At 37.8% G+C, this 17,173-nt stretch overlaps 1 protein-coding gene across 2 annotated transcripts; it reads left to right on the forward strand.

The window, feature by feature from the left end:
* The first annotated feature begins 243 nt into the window (after positions 1 to 243).
* prdm15 (PR domain containing 15) lies at positions 244 to 14,019 on the forward strand. 2 transcript variants are annotated; one of them, XM_055149018.1, is made up of 24 exons: positions 244 to 822; positions 2,179 to 2,225; positions 2,303 to 2,396; positions 2,805 to 2,958; positions 3,723 to 3,875; positions 4,419 to 4,527; positions 4,619 to 4,666; positions 5,163 to 5,333; positions 5,823 to 6,038; positions 6,110 to 6,204; positions 6,277 to 6,364; positions 7,186 to 7,353; positions 8,660 to 8,754; positions 8,843 to 8,974; positions 9,716 to 9,856; positions 10,562 to 10,725; positions 11,164 to 11,243; positions 11,328 to 11,447; positions 11,752 to 11,883; positions 12,171 to 12,254; positions 12,324 to 12,499; positions 12,572 to 12,652; positions 12,731 to 12,952; positions 13,125 to 14,019. In XM_055149018.1, exons 2-24 carry the CDS (start codon positions 2,195 to 2,197, stop codon positions 13,653 to 13,655), a joined length of 3,285 nt encoding a protein of 1,094 aa, XP_055004993.1. In that variant the 5' UTR covers positions 244 to 822; positions 2,179 to 2,194; the 3' UTR covers positions 13,656 to 14,019. The 2 variants fall into 2 exon arrangements, with proteins under 2 accessions (XP_055004993.1, XP_055004994.1); XM_055149019.1 differs by lacking the exon at positions 244 to 822 and adding an exon at positions 1,342 to 2,109.
* The last annotated feature ends 3,154 nt before the right edge of the window (positions 14,020 to 17,173 follow it).

Here is a 17,173-nt window from a genome sequence, read left to right on the forward strand (position 1 = left end):
TTATCAGCTGTGTATGTCAATAATCAAGAAGCCTATGCACATAACATATCTTAGAGTGTTTACATGAAACTATCTAAAATAAAGATATGGTGTTCAGGACAGTACGTACATGTAATCAGGCTTTTGATTTTGTTTGTGTGATCTCCACTCACAATAATGACTTAGACACACGATATTTTCAAATGCTATACAAGTTGCTTTACCAATAAAGGGGAAATATGATCCATAATTGACCTTTATGAGCTTTTAACCATGTTGTAATGCTTTTTCCTCATTTGCTTATACAATAATACAATCAAATACAAGTTGTACTTAAACTGATTCATGCATGTTTGAATAATCGTGTAACGTCATGCATTTGAGGCTTGGGTTTTCTCATGGCCACCCACTTCTCTGTACTTGCGATTATTCAAAAATATAAAATTCTCGGACAAATGTTAAAAAAAGTCGCATAAAAAAATTAAAAGTAATATGTAAATTGCAGTTTGATAGTAAATACCCCCAAAAAGCATATTGGATCTCCTTTTAAAGGTGTGCCTATAAATGCAAATACACCTGTAATTTTAATAATTATTATTTTATCAGTGTATTCCTCCCTGCAAAGTGTGGTATAGTATTATGATATATTTATATGTTTAAATGCACATACAGAAGTCAGAGTTTGTTTCACTTTCCCCCCACTGCATTGCTGTAACACTTGCTCAAGCGCCTACAACTCCCATAATTCCGTGGGCGAGGTTGGTTTCCGGTCCTGCGCCGTTTCTGGAGCGGATTGGAACCCGGAGTCAGGACTCGATAAATGAAGGGTCTTTTGCAGAAAAGGTAACACGTTTCTCTAAAAACATACGCCACAGTTAGCTCAAATGGCGGCGCCGATATGTTGAAAAGTTGCAGCCGGTTTGAATGCCTCGGTTTGCGCGGCTTACGGGCCTGTGGCCGCGGCGTGGGGGGACTGATCAACCCTGACTCCCGTTTGGTGTTGTGCGTCTCCAGTCCATCCGCCATGCCGACTGTTCTTTGTTACAGTCGCCAAAGAGGAGCTGCTCAGATCGGAGTTAAAACCCGGCTAGAGTTTGGGAGCGGCTGAAATCCCGGATCTCATCTCATAGCTGGACTGCAGTTTGAGAAAGGATGACTCAAGTCCAAACTGCATAGGCTACTTGGTGTTTTAACATTGTAATTCAACACATGTGATAGTGAATTCCCGCTCTATTTTGACCAATGACATGAAACGGTGTAGTTAATCTCATAGCATGGTATAGAATGGTATGGTTTCACTTGTACAGGAACAGTGCACAACATTAGATCACCCAAGACAAAAGTCATAGGAAAGATGCTGATGCCAGGTTATAGCATGAATGCTAATCTGCACCTGTAGTTCAACAGCAGGTTGGAGCAAATACTGCAGAAATAGTCATTAAAGTATAAGAGTAGGCTGCCCTTACATTACACTTTATTTTTGTTATGCATGCCTTTATTTTAATTATCATCATTTATATTTTGTACCATTATTAGGCCTAATCATTGTTTTATGTTGCACCATATACATGATGCAAGTTCCTAGTTGGGGAATTTTGTTTGTTTGTGCACTAGCCATGGCAATAAAACTTTCTCATTCTGATAAAATCAAGTTTAGTAAAGGGCATATATTACATAATGACTTCTGTGAGCTTTAAGCCATGTCAGAATGTTTTTACCTTCTCAAAAACATACCTGTATTTGAGTTTTGTTTCATTTTCACATGTTTGAGTAATCCTTTATTATTAGTTTGTCCACATCTCCAAAGATCAAAATGCTCTGTTCAACTTTGTGATGCCATGAAGCAGTAGTTTTCAAGTGAACTGCTACCTTTTATCTTTAGTTCAGTAGAGATTAACAATTCCAGGTCTGAAATCATCCAAATGAAGTTTAAAAAACGTGTATAACCACATATCACAAGGTGGAACAGGTGGGAGTGTTTTCTGTTTGAGAGGACTAAAAGACAGGATTTCTGTGTTAAAAGTGTAAATGAAACAAAACACAACTCCTGGTATGTTTGTGATGAGGAAGCAACAGAATAACATAGACCAAAAAGTAGCGTAATATGGGTCCTTTCCTTCCTCCTTTAAGGTTTATTTATAAGATCAACATTTTGATTGTTGTTGTCACGGAAATTTCATTAATCCATTCTGTTCCCAGGTTTTAGGTTGGCACAATGGCTGATCCAACACCAGATGAGTTTGTCTGTAAGTATGGCCCATGTACATTATAATATGTAGAGGGGCTTTTTGTTTGAGCTGCTGTTGCTGACGTTGTGTTGCAGGGTGTGATGACTGTGGACAGTACCATGACTCGGAGTGTCCTGAACTGGGGCCCCTAGTGACTGTACAGGACTCTTTTGTACTCAGCAGAGCGAGGTAAATCCCCCCTTCCAGTATTTACACAATTATTCACATCTAAAGATTAAACATTATCTTGGACCTTATATATTTTCCGTCCACTTAAAATGCTTTTTGCTGTTGATAAGCATACTCTAAATTCCTAATGTCTGGTCAAGTGTAACTGACACAAATCTCTAACTACACACTGGATAAAACCATCAAGTTGGCTTGCATGTTACACACTGTCTAACATTTCTATTTTCTATACACCATTTATTTGTCTCCATGGTTATGTTATTTCTTTCCGTAGAATATTCTACATTTCCATATTTGATACTTTTACCTGAGTATCTTTTGCGCCTGTATCTGTACTTTTAATTGAGTAACAAAATTGGGGACTTCATCCACCACTGGTAATATGTTTATTTATTTATTTTTCTTTAGGTCCTCCTTACCGAACAGTTTGGAGATCAGAGAAGTGAAGACCGGAGAAGAGGGAGTTTTTGTACTACGACGCCTTGTCAAGAGAACACGATTTGGACCCTTTGAGGCTAAAAGAGTCTCCCATTTACAAAGAGAGGGGACATTTCCTCTTAAGGTGGTTTCCTTTTTCTGCAACAAGGACAAATCTTTTCCTGCTGTATTATTTCCTATTGTTTCAAGGGCTGAATGATTAGAGAAAAATATCTCATTATGATTTTCCTGATGAACATTGTGATTAGATTGTGATTTATGTTTTAAAGGTGCATTGTGTAACTTTTCTGGTAGAGGCTCCATCACATACTTGTTTCATTCGGTCCGTCACCTACTTGAGATGTCATTGTTTTGCCTGGAATGTCCCAAACAGCTCTACCTTGACATTTATTAAATTACAGGTGGTTTTATTTATAACTCAAAATTACACACAAAACATTCATTCAGACTGTGAGTGGGGTTGCTCTTCCGCAGATCTGACCTGTAACTTGGTCTGGTTTGGTCTCCGTGAAGATAGAAAGGGTTAATATCATTATGTGAAACACTACAGACAAAGCAATAACATCTCCATGGAGAAAAGCTTTTGACAGACTTTCCACTAAAAAGTTACACAATTCACCTTTTAATAATAGGATTCTGTTCAAAGTTCCAATTTTAAACATGTCCAGAAGAATTGATAAATCACTTTCAGAACATGTTTGCACAGATCTCAACTACATGGTTAGTAGTATGTATGCAGAAATAAGATTTTGTTGTTTGTGGAGGATATTATAATACTTTGAAAATTGCAGGTTTTGCCATTTTCTAATTGTGTCCATTCAAATAGAAATTTCAGTGAGATTGCAGTTAATCTTGCAGCTCTAACTGTTACTTTCTCTCACTGATCAGGTTTTTCAAAAAGATGGCACTGTGGTGTGTTTTAACACCAGCAATGAGGAGGACTGTAATTGGATGATGCTCGTGAGACCTGCCACAGACCACAGTCATCAGAATCTGACAGCGTATCAACAAGATGACGATGTGTACTTCAACACCTCACAAGTATGCTAAGATAATCAATCATAATTAATCAATAGATGTGAACTGCTTTGTGACTATATTAGACGTTACATACATGTTTTTGATTTTGAATTAAATGGAGGGCAGGTTTGTATGTAACTCTATGGGAGATTCACTAAAAGAAATGTCCCAACTTGTTATTCTCAAATGTTGCTCTTATCATTGTTATTTGTTTGGGATTGGCTTCACAAACTTGCCATTATTAAACTTAAGGCTTAAAGTCTTTTTAATTGACAATAATCAGTGTTTAGGGTTTAATAACAGCACTGCACTGTGAAGCATTTGACTTTTGTTTATTTATGTTGACAGAGAAGACATGGAAATTTGTGTTTTTTTGTGTTTTTGTTACATGTGGACAGGCCCGGTAATTAGAAACATATTGGCCATAAACCAGATCAACCAATCTACAGTCTGACAGTTTAACAGCAAATTTGTAGACTTCTGACCTGTCCTTCAGCTCTGTTTTAAACTACAGTGGTCCTAGTATATTGTGAAATCTCATGAACTTGATGATGTGGTTCCTAGGATGTCCTACCAGGTACTGAGCTGCGAGTATGGTACGGTGCCTTTTACGCTAAGAAGATGGAGAAACCAATGTTAAAACCTCCACTTCAACCTCCCTTACCTCCATCAGGTCTGTTTACATATCTTACACTATGAAACCTATATATATTTAAAGATTTTGTTATAATAAAAACTAACTGTCCATAAACATTTGATTTTAGAGAAAACTGGACCCAAATTGCTGACAGATGTTGAAGAGCACAATTCAAGTAGGTTCTGTGTTAGACATTTCTTGATTCATGATTCTTACAACTGTACAACTGTTATTATTAAAGTTTCACAATGTAACTTTCTGGTAGAGGGTCAGTTGTCCACTTGTCTCCATAGAAATGTTATTACTTTGTTTGGAATGTTCCACAGTATAGCATCGATCTCCTCTATCTTGCACTTATCTTATTTAATTAGATGTCATTTTACAGCTAAAGAATATCTTCAAAGCATGCATTCTAATTGTATGCAGGGTCACCTCTCCACAGATCTGGCCTGTAACTTGCCCCAGAGTCTCCATGGAGATAAACAAATGAATACTGTGGAACATAGCAATCCAATCCACTTTATTTATATAGCATAGTTCACCAACAAAACTGTTTCACAACACCAGGTAAAGCAATAGCATTTCCATAGAGACAAGCAGGTGGAGGACCCTCCCTCAAAAAATGACATAGTGCATCTTTAATTATTAACTTTTTCGTTTTCTTTTCACAGATGATGTAAAAATGGTGCTTCCAATCGACCCACAAGAAGACAGTCACGTTTTTCCAGAGGTGGATGCAGGTCCCCCTTCTGCTCCACGCACACAGAAGAAAGGTCCCGTCCGGGGGAGAAGAAACAGAGGGCGCAGACCCACCATCTCTACCACTGCAAACAAAAGCAAAGGTAGGATATGTTCTGAGTAAGGCAGTATCTCATCAACAAGTACTTTCATGTTACAAAAATTAAAGTGTGTTTTCTGTTTGAGAGGGTTTTTGTGTTAAACGTGAGTGAATGAAACAAACCACAACTCCAGCCATGTTTCAATGAGAACATAGAATAGAAAATAACATAATATGGGACCTTCAACAAAATTGATGAATAAACATATGCTCAACAATTATTACATGTACCTTTTATTTGCACTGGAATTGATGTTTTTCTTATTCTTTATAGGATTAAGCCTATGATAATATTTGAGCTGTAGTTGGTCAAATGATTAACTGATCTCTGCTATTTACTGCTGACACACACATTACAATATCAGTCTCTACAATTTTTTTTTTTACTGGAATTATCCTGTTTTAGAATTATTATTGTCAGTGGTACAAAGTATTGTTTTACTGTATTCACTGTACTGAAATCATTTCTCTGTCTCTCTTGCCATAAATACAGTTTCAAAGCCAATAAAACACAGTTCCGTTTTGGAGGAAACTGAAACTACACCAGAAATGGCACCAATTGAAAGCATTGTCCCAGCCCACGACACAGAGTCTGAGCCGGTCATCAAAAGGCCCAAACTTCGAGACCAAAAGAAGGTGTACCGCTGCTCCTTGTGCAGCAAGATCTTCCAAAACAGCAGCAATCTGAACAGACACATCCGCTCCCATGGTGAGACAGACACATGACATATAGAAACATAATGAAGACAATATAATATATATTTATATGTTATATTTTAGGGGACAAGCTCTTTAAATGTGACGACTGTGACAAGTTATTTAGCCGCAAAGAAAGCCTGAAGCAGCACATCTCTTATAAGCACAGCAAGACAATGGTAGGTACCTCTTCAAAGGAAGTTTTGTTTTAGTGCCTGTTTAATGTGTATAATGTGTTTACTGTTCACCAGCCTGATCTGGAGTACAAATATAAGTGCAACACCTGTGAGAAATCCTTTCGTCTAGAAAATGCCTTGAAATTTCACAACTGCAGAACAGGTAAATACTAATAAATAATAACAATAAACTTTAAGAGTGTTTTCACACTGACACTAGTTAGGTTCATGTAGCTAGAAGAGTGTTCAATCCGAGAGGGTCATGAACATGACGGCCACATTCTGGAAAGTATTTAACGGCCTGAAACAGGTTCCTGTCACACTCTTAAAGTGAGTGCAGTTTGGAAGTGGCCAGCCCCAGACTGGAATGTGCAGTTCACGGTGCAAGTTATAGTGCTTGAAATGGGTTCAAAAGTGCTTGTATCACTTATATTTTTTATGAATGGGCATTTCAGAGCTAGCAGTTTGAAACATTCGTCTAACAAGGTGAACTGGAACTTAATATCAACAACACTTCTCCTGACTCTGTCTGGACATTTAAGCCGTGGTCTGTGGGCTGTTCTGCTCCACCAGCGTGCATAGTCCTCATGGTACATTTAGCCACACATGAAAGAAAGACCACTGCGAGCAGCCCCAGGGAAGAGTGTTTTCATGAAGCCGGTTGTCATGGAAATAACTTATGGTGGTCAGCTGATCTCCTCTCATGTGGCTCATTTGGCTCATGGGGCGGCTGACCCAACAGTGAAGTTAAAGCTAGTGTGCACTACAACTGCTCCACAGAGTGCAGTAATGTGTGAAAACTCCCTTAAACATATATGTACTATGAAACAGCCAAACAAGGTTGAAATATCTCCTCCGTTTAGAGATATTTAAGGCAGCCCCTTACCAGGGCCCTGCAAAACTGAAGAAGCTACTTAAATGTGTGCCAATTTCAACTTTCTTTTGATTTGGACCTTAACAGAACTTTTATTTTTATTTTTCCAGATGACAAGACTTTCCAGTGTGACATCTGCTCGCGGTTCTTCTCCACCAACAGTAACCTGTCCAAGCACAAGAAAAAACATGGAGACAAACTTTACTCTTGTGAGATCTGCAACAAGATGTTTTACCGCAAAGATGTGATGCTCGAACACCACCGGAGACACGGTGTGGGTGAGGCTGCTTTTCATCTACCTGTACTCCTATTTTTGTCATTGTCATATTTTTGCTGACTAAAACGATTAAAAGATTAAAACAAGATAAAAAGTAATCATAAAGACTAAAACTAAGACTGCATTACACACATTTTTGTCAACTTATAACTTAAAGTACTGTAGACATTATTGCAGACTAAATAAAAAAACAATTATTTCAATTAATCTTAAAATGTTTTGACAAATGAACACGTGTTTGAATATAAAGAGTTTTAAAGCATTTAGACATTTAGACAAATTAGATGGACATATTATAAATGTTTAGGAATGTAATGAAACTGCTATATTTTATTCAGATGAAAAAAATAATAACACTGCCAGATCTTAAAATGAGATGCTGTATTATTTGGTATAACACCATCTTCTGGTAATGAAGATCTATTAGTCAATATTTGTTAATTCAGTTAAAGGCGGTCTGTGTCTGGCAGAGGGTCAATTATTTGCAACTGCTCGTTTCCGTGCTATTAAACATATCTATCTCCGTGGAATGAAACAGGTGGCAGTAGCAGGCACATTTACATATGACATCTGTGTAAGAATGCATGCTTTTGAAGATATTTTTGACAATACTATAACAATAAAACACAATAAAACACCAATAATTCAATAACTTCAAGATAGATAGGTTTAACGCCATACTGTGGAATATTACAGACAAACCAATAACATCTTTTTTTATTTAAAAATGTATATAGTAAAGCAGAGAGTAAAATATCAGTATATGTGTAGTTTTGTATTTGCTTTGCTGGTACTTTGCTATTATACTGTATTAGATAGTGCCTTGAAGGGCCCATATTAGGCTATTTTCTGATGTTTTCTGTGTTGTAATGTTGTTTCCTCCTCACAAACATACCTGGAGTTGTGTTTTGTTTCATTCACACATGTTTAAAACACAAACGCTGCGGAAAACAATACAAGTAATACAGCAAGTGCTCCACTGTGTTTTAAATTCCAAACACCTTCTCTAGAGTAATTTGGATATTTTCAGCACAGGAATTTCCCGTCTCTACTGAACTAAAGGTAAAAGGAGCTGTTATGGTGAAAATCATCACTACATGACATCACAGGGTGGGACAGGGTATTTTGAGATTTGGATATGACAGACTATTAACCAAACAGTGTGAATGAAACAAAACACAACTCCAGGTTTGTTTTTGAGGAGGTAAAAGCATGGCTTAATGCTCACAAGAGTCAGTTTTGCATAATATAGAACTTTTATTATATGTTGCCTGCTCTGTTCTTAAACCTAAACTAATTGTACACAGGAGCCAAAAACACAAAGAGAGAAGATCTGGAGGCCAACAGTGAAGAAAACATCAAGTACAGAAAGGAGCCATCGCCTTGTCCAATCTGTGGAAAGGTTACAACTGCACAACATAAATGAAATCTGTCACCAAGGGCATGACGTCTGAGCGATAAGTGTCTAACGCAGTATTTTGTGTACACAGGTGTTCTCCTGCAGGAGTAATATGAACAAGCACCTGCTCACTCACGGAGATAAGAAATACACCTGCGAGATCTGTGGCCGCAAGTTCTTCAGAGTGGACGTGCTTCGGGATCACATCCATGTCCACTTCAAGGTAATTAAAGGTGCACTGAGGAACTTTTGTGGTTGAGGGTCCATGCAGTGCTTGTCTCCATGGAGATGAGATTTAATACTACCATAGAGACAAGCAAGTAATGCCACCAGGCCAAGTTGCAGGTGAGATCTGTGGAGAGGTGTCCGGTATACAGGAAGAATGTATGTTATGAATGAATGAATGTATGTTTAAGGTATTTTATGTATTGAGCAATAAAAACACCTGTTGGTGAATAAAAGCAAGATGGATAAGTTTAATGCAAAACTGGAATATTTATATCTCTTTGGAGACAAATAGGTGGTGAACTCTCCACCAAAACAGTTGCATAGTGCCCCTTTAATGAACTAAAATGTTCCTGCAGCCAATTTGTGGTTTATAGGTGTAATTACAATAAAATCCCTGGAGAAATCTGTAGCATAAAAATGTGTACAGTTATTCTGGGATTTGAGGAATTTTCTGCAACATGGCATTGCACGTCAAATCATGTTCCTTTATTTATTACTTAGAAACATCCATTAATTACCTTAAGGTGTCTTTTTGCCTCTCATTTTAAACGCTAACATCATCATTCAACCATCTGGTTTACTTTATTTTTACATAGAAAAAAAAACAACATTTTATTTTTAACAATATTCAGTTCATTGTGTAGAGATAATAGATAATAGGTCAATATAAATTTTAATAAACATTATCCACTAAAATGAAAGAGATCAGGCTTATGTATCCAACGCTTTTTTTTAGGACATTGCACTTATGGATGAGCAGGAACGAGAAGACTTCATCAAGAAAATTGGGATTTCTGCAGAGGACAGTGAAGAAACAGATGAGGAAGATGAGTTAGAGGATCCTGACCGACACAAATACAACTGCAAAAAATGTCAAGTAAGAATAGATGGATCCTATATGTGTATACACCACTATTCTTTATTTGTGTTTAGGGTTGAATGATTACAAAGAAATATCAAATTGGGATTTTTGTCTTTGTTTGTAGAGGAAATTGTAGCCTTTTCCATTCAGTGTGTTCATTTAAATTTATTGAATTTGAAATGAATTTTTATTCAATTACAAGTCATCTGGCTGCCCTTATCGTGCTTTTATCAAGTAAGAATGGCCAAATTCTGCATCCCATAGGCCCTATATATACTTTATATAGTGTCTATGAATACACCACTCTACTCTATAGACTGTATATAAAATGGATATAGCTACCCGCCAAATAGGAAGTGAGCTTGGGGGCACCTCCGGCTCCATCGACATTGGCTCCAAGTAGCTTCAGATTGAAAAACTGTCACCCCTCTCTGTGTAAATGTTGCAGTGAGACTCGTCATTTTGGTCTTAAATTGTTCATATTAACCCGCTCTACATGATCCTGGGGTATTATTTTTCCTATTGTGTCAATAAATAAATTCCTATTCTTAATATTGAACTTGGCTCCAAACACATCCCATAACTGCTAGCCTTGTGAGCTTCATTTGACTGGAGCCAAACGCTAAAGGTGACGTCACACTCCTTTAGTCCACTTCTTTATACAGTCTATACTCTACTCCAATCTGTGTACAAATGTATAACACTGTGCTTTTGTCTCAGCTGTCATTTGCGAAGGGTAAAGAGTATCTAAAGCACATCATGGAGCAGCACAAAGAGCGCGGTTATGGCTGTGGGATCTGTAACAGACGCTTCGCTCTGAAGGCCACGTACAACGCACATCTGGTCATTCACAGAGAGCAGCTCCCTGACCCCGCCGTGCAAAAGTAAGATTTACTCCTAAACAGCAATAAGAACGTAAGTTTCATTGATAATTTTGGAAGTATTAAATATTTAATTCAATATCATGTGTATAATGGGTTATGTTACATTCTGTTTATTTTACACTGCAATATTGATCTAAAACAGCTTGATAATAGAAACAGGCCCACTGACTTTCCATTCAAAACTGCAGAACTGAGAGATCCAGCCCCTTCATTGTGGTATTTCACAGAGGCAAGCAAGGGATTCTCTTTAATCTTTATTTATTTTTTTGGGAAAAATTGCCGTGTGACATTTCTGAACATGCATGAATCAATTAAATATAATTATGAGCTTGTTAATGTTGAGCGAACACTGTTATAACATGGGTGAATTGCTCATTAAAGTCAATCTTACATGTCATACATATATCATATGTCCCCCTAAAACAATTTGTCTGTTAGGTACATCCACCCATGTGAGGTCTGTGGGCGCATTTTCAATAGCTATGGAAACCTGGAGAGACATAAGATCATCCACACTGGTGAGTAAACGTATGTAGTGAGAGATTAAACGGACTGAACACTGACCATGTTACAATCACAGTACTGTCCATGTGTTATTACAGGGGTCAAAAGTCACAGCTGTGATAAGTGTGGCAAATCGTTTGCCAGAAAAGACATGCTGAAGGAGCACCTGAGGGTCCATGACGACATCAGAGACTACCTATGTGCAGAGTGTGGCAAAGGTAACCTATAGATTACCTATTGTCTCATATAGACTGACTAACATTTTAGCTGATTAGTGAGCCTTTTTTTTTTTCAATTAGTCAGCTATTCAGATGAGTATGTCTGTAGATATATATATATATATTTTTTTTTAGCAAATAAAGTTTCAAATATGGAGGCTTCTAGATTGTTATGAAATGTCTTTTGCCATGTGTTTTACAGTCTATATAGTCCAGTTCAAAGCCTATTCTTGTCAGATCTCAGAAGCCAAGCAAGCTTTATTTTATGTTATGTGCTGCATATTGTTTTATTGATTGTTTTCAGGTATGAAGACTAAGCATGCTCTGAGACATCACATGAAGCTCCACAAAGGCATCAAAGAGTACGAGTGTAAAGTGTGTAACCGCAAATTTGCTCAGAAAGTCAACATGCTGAAGCACTACAAGAGGCACACAGGTGAGTCTGTCTTCTGTGTCTTTACTGTAAATACATCAAACTCCATAGACTTTGTGTAGGCCAGTTTCTGAAATCAGCGAGACGGGATATGGCTCCAGACCTGCAAGTCTTTGTAAAGTTTTGGCTGGACAGTCAACAAATTTACTGGGGCTAATTACTGAGGTCCAGCCCATACCGGGTTTGTAGGCTTTTTGAAGCTGAGGGAGTGAGAAGGACATTACAGCAGCCTTAGACACCAGAGTCAAGTGACTACACCTGATTGTTATGTTTTTTAATGTTTCATTAAGGCATAAAAGACTTTATGTGTGAACTGTGTGGGAAAACCTTTAGTGAGAGGACAACTCTGGAGACACATAAGCTCATTCATACAGGTAAGTTAAAGCTAAAAACACTGTGGTATTGTGTGCAGAGAGTTTATTTATTTGGTTATTCTTATGTAGTGGGTAAGACCTGGACATGTCCAACGTGTGACAAAAAGTATCTGACAGAGTACATGCTGCAGAAGCATGTGCACCTGACCCATGAGAAGGTGGAGGCGCAGTCATGTGACTTATGTGGGACAAAGGTGTCCACCCGTGCCTCAATGAACAGACACCTGCGCCGCAAACACCCCGAGGTGAGGCTCAGAACTGTGGTAATGTTAAAGCACTTTTAAAGACACAGAAATGACTGCTGGTGTTTTGTTCAGTTGGTCTCTATGAGAATGGATGAATTTGACGATCTGCAGGAAACTTCAACTATCAATGACTCCTCAGTCAGCATTGTACAGGTTAGAAATATTGCTACTTTAAGTTTTGTAATCAAACAAGCACATATTTTGAATATTTTCTGCTATTCATTTCTGTAGCCCACTCTTAGTCTGGAAAAGGACTCTTTGTCTCAAGCGAGACCCAGCCGACCGCCTCGTAACACCAAGAAGAAGCAAAGAGCTCAAGCAGATCCAGAACTGTCCGATCCAGATGACTTTGTGGATTTCACTCCAACAAAACAAGAGTCCATGCCTGAGTTTAGAACTGTCATTGTTGGAGAGGAGACAGAGACCAGCTCTGCAGTGCAGAGCATTCAACAGGTAGAGTAGAGTTAAAAAGGTTACTATGGTTTTAATGTACTAGATTTGTTAGTAATGAATACAAAAGTTGCTTCCTCCACATAATTTCTGAGAAGGCACTTTGTCTACAGGAGCAGTAAGTAAAATATGAACCACAGTCACTAAATAAAGCATTTTGTTTCCTCATTTTCAGGTGGTGGTCCTGGCTGATCCTAATGTGTCTGCTGCCTCGTCCTCTAACAGCTCAGTGGGTCTGACAAACATAACTGTGACTCCCATCACCAGCACCCCCCCAACTCAGTTCACCAGCCTTCAGCCTGTGGCCGTGGGTCACTTGGACAACCCCATCCTCACCGTGACCTTTGACACCGTCAGTGGCTCTGCCATGCTTCACAACCGCCCTGCAGAGCTGGTCCCAGAGACAGTGGGCCCCACAGCAGCCCCTCAGTCTGTGGCTCACTTCATTAACCTCACCACTCTGGTCAATCCTATGAGCCATCCTCTGGAGCCTCCCACTCTCACCTGGAGACCTGTCCCACCAGCAGAGGGCAGCACTGTCGGTGCAGGGGCAGAGGCTTCTGTGGAGAACCAAGACAATCAGAACCAAGACCTTGGACAATCTGGACTGAGCCAGTCTCCTGTTACACAAGCAAGTGGTTCATCTCAGCCAATGTTTAGCTACTTAAAACCTGAAGCGCTGGACGCTTCTCATCACATTACATAATTTCTGTAATACATTTGTATTCACTGTAGAGTTAAACAGAACTCACGCTGATGCCTCTCCACTGGACTTTTTAAATATTGGCACTTGCTGACAAAATGTAGCAAGATTTTTATTTTCTCACCCATCAAAACCAAAGCATTTTGATAAATTTGGGAATGCCTTCTGTCTAAGCCTTTAAACTGCATGGCTGTAATATCCATTGTTTACCCATCTGTTACTCAATCAAACCTGACACTGGTAAAATGAACTGAAACTAATTGTACTATCATGTGAAAAATTATTTTTGAATGTTGTATTTTACATTTTCTCATTCCTTTGAAACATGCTGAAAAATTTTTATACTTAAAAAGTAAATATGATTGAATTTGTTGGTGTGTTTTATATAGGCAGCATATGTACTGACTTTTTGGTTATAATTTAGTCACATTATCTCAATAGTTTAGCTTTTAAATTACAAGGGAAGAGAACCTGAGAGTAAAAAGAGTACTTGAAGTTAGATACACTAGAGGGCGTCATTGAGTGGAGTTCAGGCCATTGACTGCAAGTTCAGACTCCAGGGTCTAATATGAAAGCATTTATGTAATAAAATATTACATAGAAAACATATATATTATTGGCAGAGGTGGTAGAGTGGCCAAAAACTGTACTGGAGTTGGAAGTGCTGATTTTCAAGTAGCTATATTTGGAAAATATAGTGGACAAATATTAGAAAAAGTTCCTTGGAGATGTACTATGTAACTTTTAGGCTGAGATAGCTCAAAAACAGACCTTCTGGCTGTGAGTGGGGTTGCCACTGTCTTGGTCTGGTTAGAAAAGTTTAATGTCACACTGTGAAAAGCATTTGATGGACGCTCTAGGAATGTTATACAATGCACTTGTGTAGTGTAGTAGAGTAGTAGAGTTGAGTAGTATTCAAAATATGAATAAAGTAGGAGTAAGAGTATACAGCATGAAAAAGTTAAGAACAGTTTCTTTTAAAGTTACTCATGTAAATGTAATTGAGTTACATTCAGCGCTGGCACATGAAAACAGAAGACCAAACTTGACTACTAACCAAAGCTGTATTTATTGTTATAGCTGGTGTTTCCAACATCACATTAACACTTAAGTCAGACCTATATTATTATGTTAAAAGGCTCATTCACACTTCCTCCTAGTTTCACCTTGCAAGTCACCTGCATATGTTAATGGTTGTGTTTTCGATCTGCAAAGTGGTCACTGAGAGAGGGGGGTGTCAATCAGTGACCAGACCCACCCAGCAAAGTTGAGCAGTGGTGAGTTACATTTACTTTTTGCGAAAAAGGGGAAATAAAAAAGATAAATATTTAAAATATATATTATTATTAGATTAATCATAGTTGTACTATATAACTTTATTGGGGATTAGGACTACCACCTGTCTGTCTCCATGGGAATGTTATAATATGGCATTAAACTGTATTTTGCATTTATTCAATCACAAAGCCTTTGTTGCCAAAAAATTGCAATACATAATACATTACAAACATACATTCTTTTTTTATTTATTTATTTATTTATTTACTTTTTATTGTGAGTGGTTTACACTCTCCATAGATAACTTGTTTTTATGACGTATACCTGCTTGTCTCTAAGGATATGGAGAATAATTTTATATACACTTAACCTTGTTAAGCTATTATTTACTTAAATTTTGTGGTGTAGTCTTCAAAATTGTACTTGGTGTAGCTGTTTGGACGATTTCTACTTGAAAATATATGTATTTATTTATTTAAATCTATTCAAACTTGGTTATAATTTTTCATTTTACAAACTGTTAACAATATCATAAACAAGCACACTGGACAACATGACAATATGAAACTGCCATAAGTTTGTGAAAATTGATTTCAAGATTATAAACAATACAGACTTTTACTCGTTGCCATTTACACAACAGCAGTTAATTTTTCTTCCTTCAAAGAATCATTGACAAACAGGACTGAATCTCAGTCTTGATTACAATTCAATTATCAATTAATTGCCCGGTGTGGTGTAAATGTACAGAAATGGTTAAGTCTTTATCTTGTGACAGGTGTTTAAGAGACCGGTTCTGTGTCTGCAGTTATTACAGAAACAGAATCCATCCTTCTCATTTGTGTTGAAAAGATAAATCCACACATTCCCAGACCTAGCTGCTATCACATATCACTCCTATTGTTAACGTATATTCCCTCTTCTGACCTAAGGGAATGCTGGCTGGATAATGACACAATGGACAAAAGCTCTGTTTATGAAAAAAACACATTCCTGAACATTTGGACTCGGGCAAATTGCAAATATTATTTTCGCCTTTTCTTAAGTGAAACTTGATGATGTGCAGACTGCAGGGGGTCTGGTTAACAATAGTGTGAAGAAGGCATACAGTGACAGCTACATGCCTTGTGGACTCTCATGTTTTTCCACACTGTTTTCATATATGGGAAGTGACGTCACGCACCGGCCCCGCCCCTTTTTACCTGGAGAGAGGGAGGGGCCACGTGAGTCAGGCAAGAGGAAAAACAAGGAAGAAGAAGAGCTCATAAGCGGCAGGTTTGTGCTTGACTTCACACCTACATATTTCCAATTGGCGTCAAAGGGAAGACATAACGAACTACTGAAACATTTCGAGCCTAAATATGGATGTTGCAGAGTCTCCCCATGGGAATATGGGGCTTTTAAGGACCTTTGGTTCGTCCGAGTTTGGGTGCTGGGAGAAGATAGGGTCCGGTGGCTTTGGACAAGTATACAAAGTGCGGCACATCCAGTGGAAAACATGGCTGGCTATAAAGTGCCCCCCCTGCCTTCATGTGGATGACAAGTAAGTCCCAGATGTTTTCATGTTATTAGACAAATGTTATTTGTCTAATCCATAAGGAATATTAGGATACATGGATAAAGTAGTAGTACAATATACGATCAAAGAGCAAATCATTGTAATCATCTGAACTAAATAATAGTAGCAAAAAGTTGTCAGATACCTATACTGATGTTGTATACTAAATAAAAAAGTAACTTCTCAACTGCTTTATAATTATTTTAGATTAGATTATAGTTGTTTGAATTTACGCATCAGTTTATCTGGATTGTGATTAAATTTAACTATAAAAATCAGATTAAGAACTTCTGTAATGTTATAAAGTCCCCCTCTTATAGATTTTCTGGTATGATTTACACCCAGAACTTGATTCATTATCATTGTGTCCTCAGGCTAAATGAGGCCCACACTGCCTAGAGCCAAAGCAGTTTACATATGTAACAAGAACAGTAAAAGTTCAACCCTGATTGCTCTAATCAATGCTGACACTGGCTTTTCAACAAAATTCTTTGGACTAATATGTAAAAAGAACAAGTGACTTTTATCAAACTTGTGTTCAGCCTGAATCAAAAGGAACAGTGTATATGACCTAGATTAATTTTATGATCATTGCGATGTACATAATACCATGTACAGATTTTATAGTTGCGTAAGTGCTGTAATGGCTTCATGTACTGTTCTTGAATAACAGCATGACTAATGG

Source organism: Boleophthalmus pectinirostris, unplaced genomic scaffold, assembly GCF_026225935.1.
Source record: "Boleophthalmus pectinirostris isolate CB_2022bp ecotype Guang Dong unplaced genomic scaffold, ASM2622593v1 HiC_scaffold_12, whole genome shotgun sequence".
Taxonomy (NCBI): Eukaryota; Metazoa; Chordata; class Actinopteri; order Gobiiformes; family Gobiidae; genus Boleophthalmus; species Boleophthalmus pectinirostris.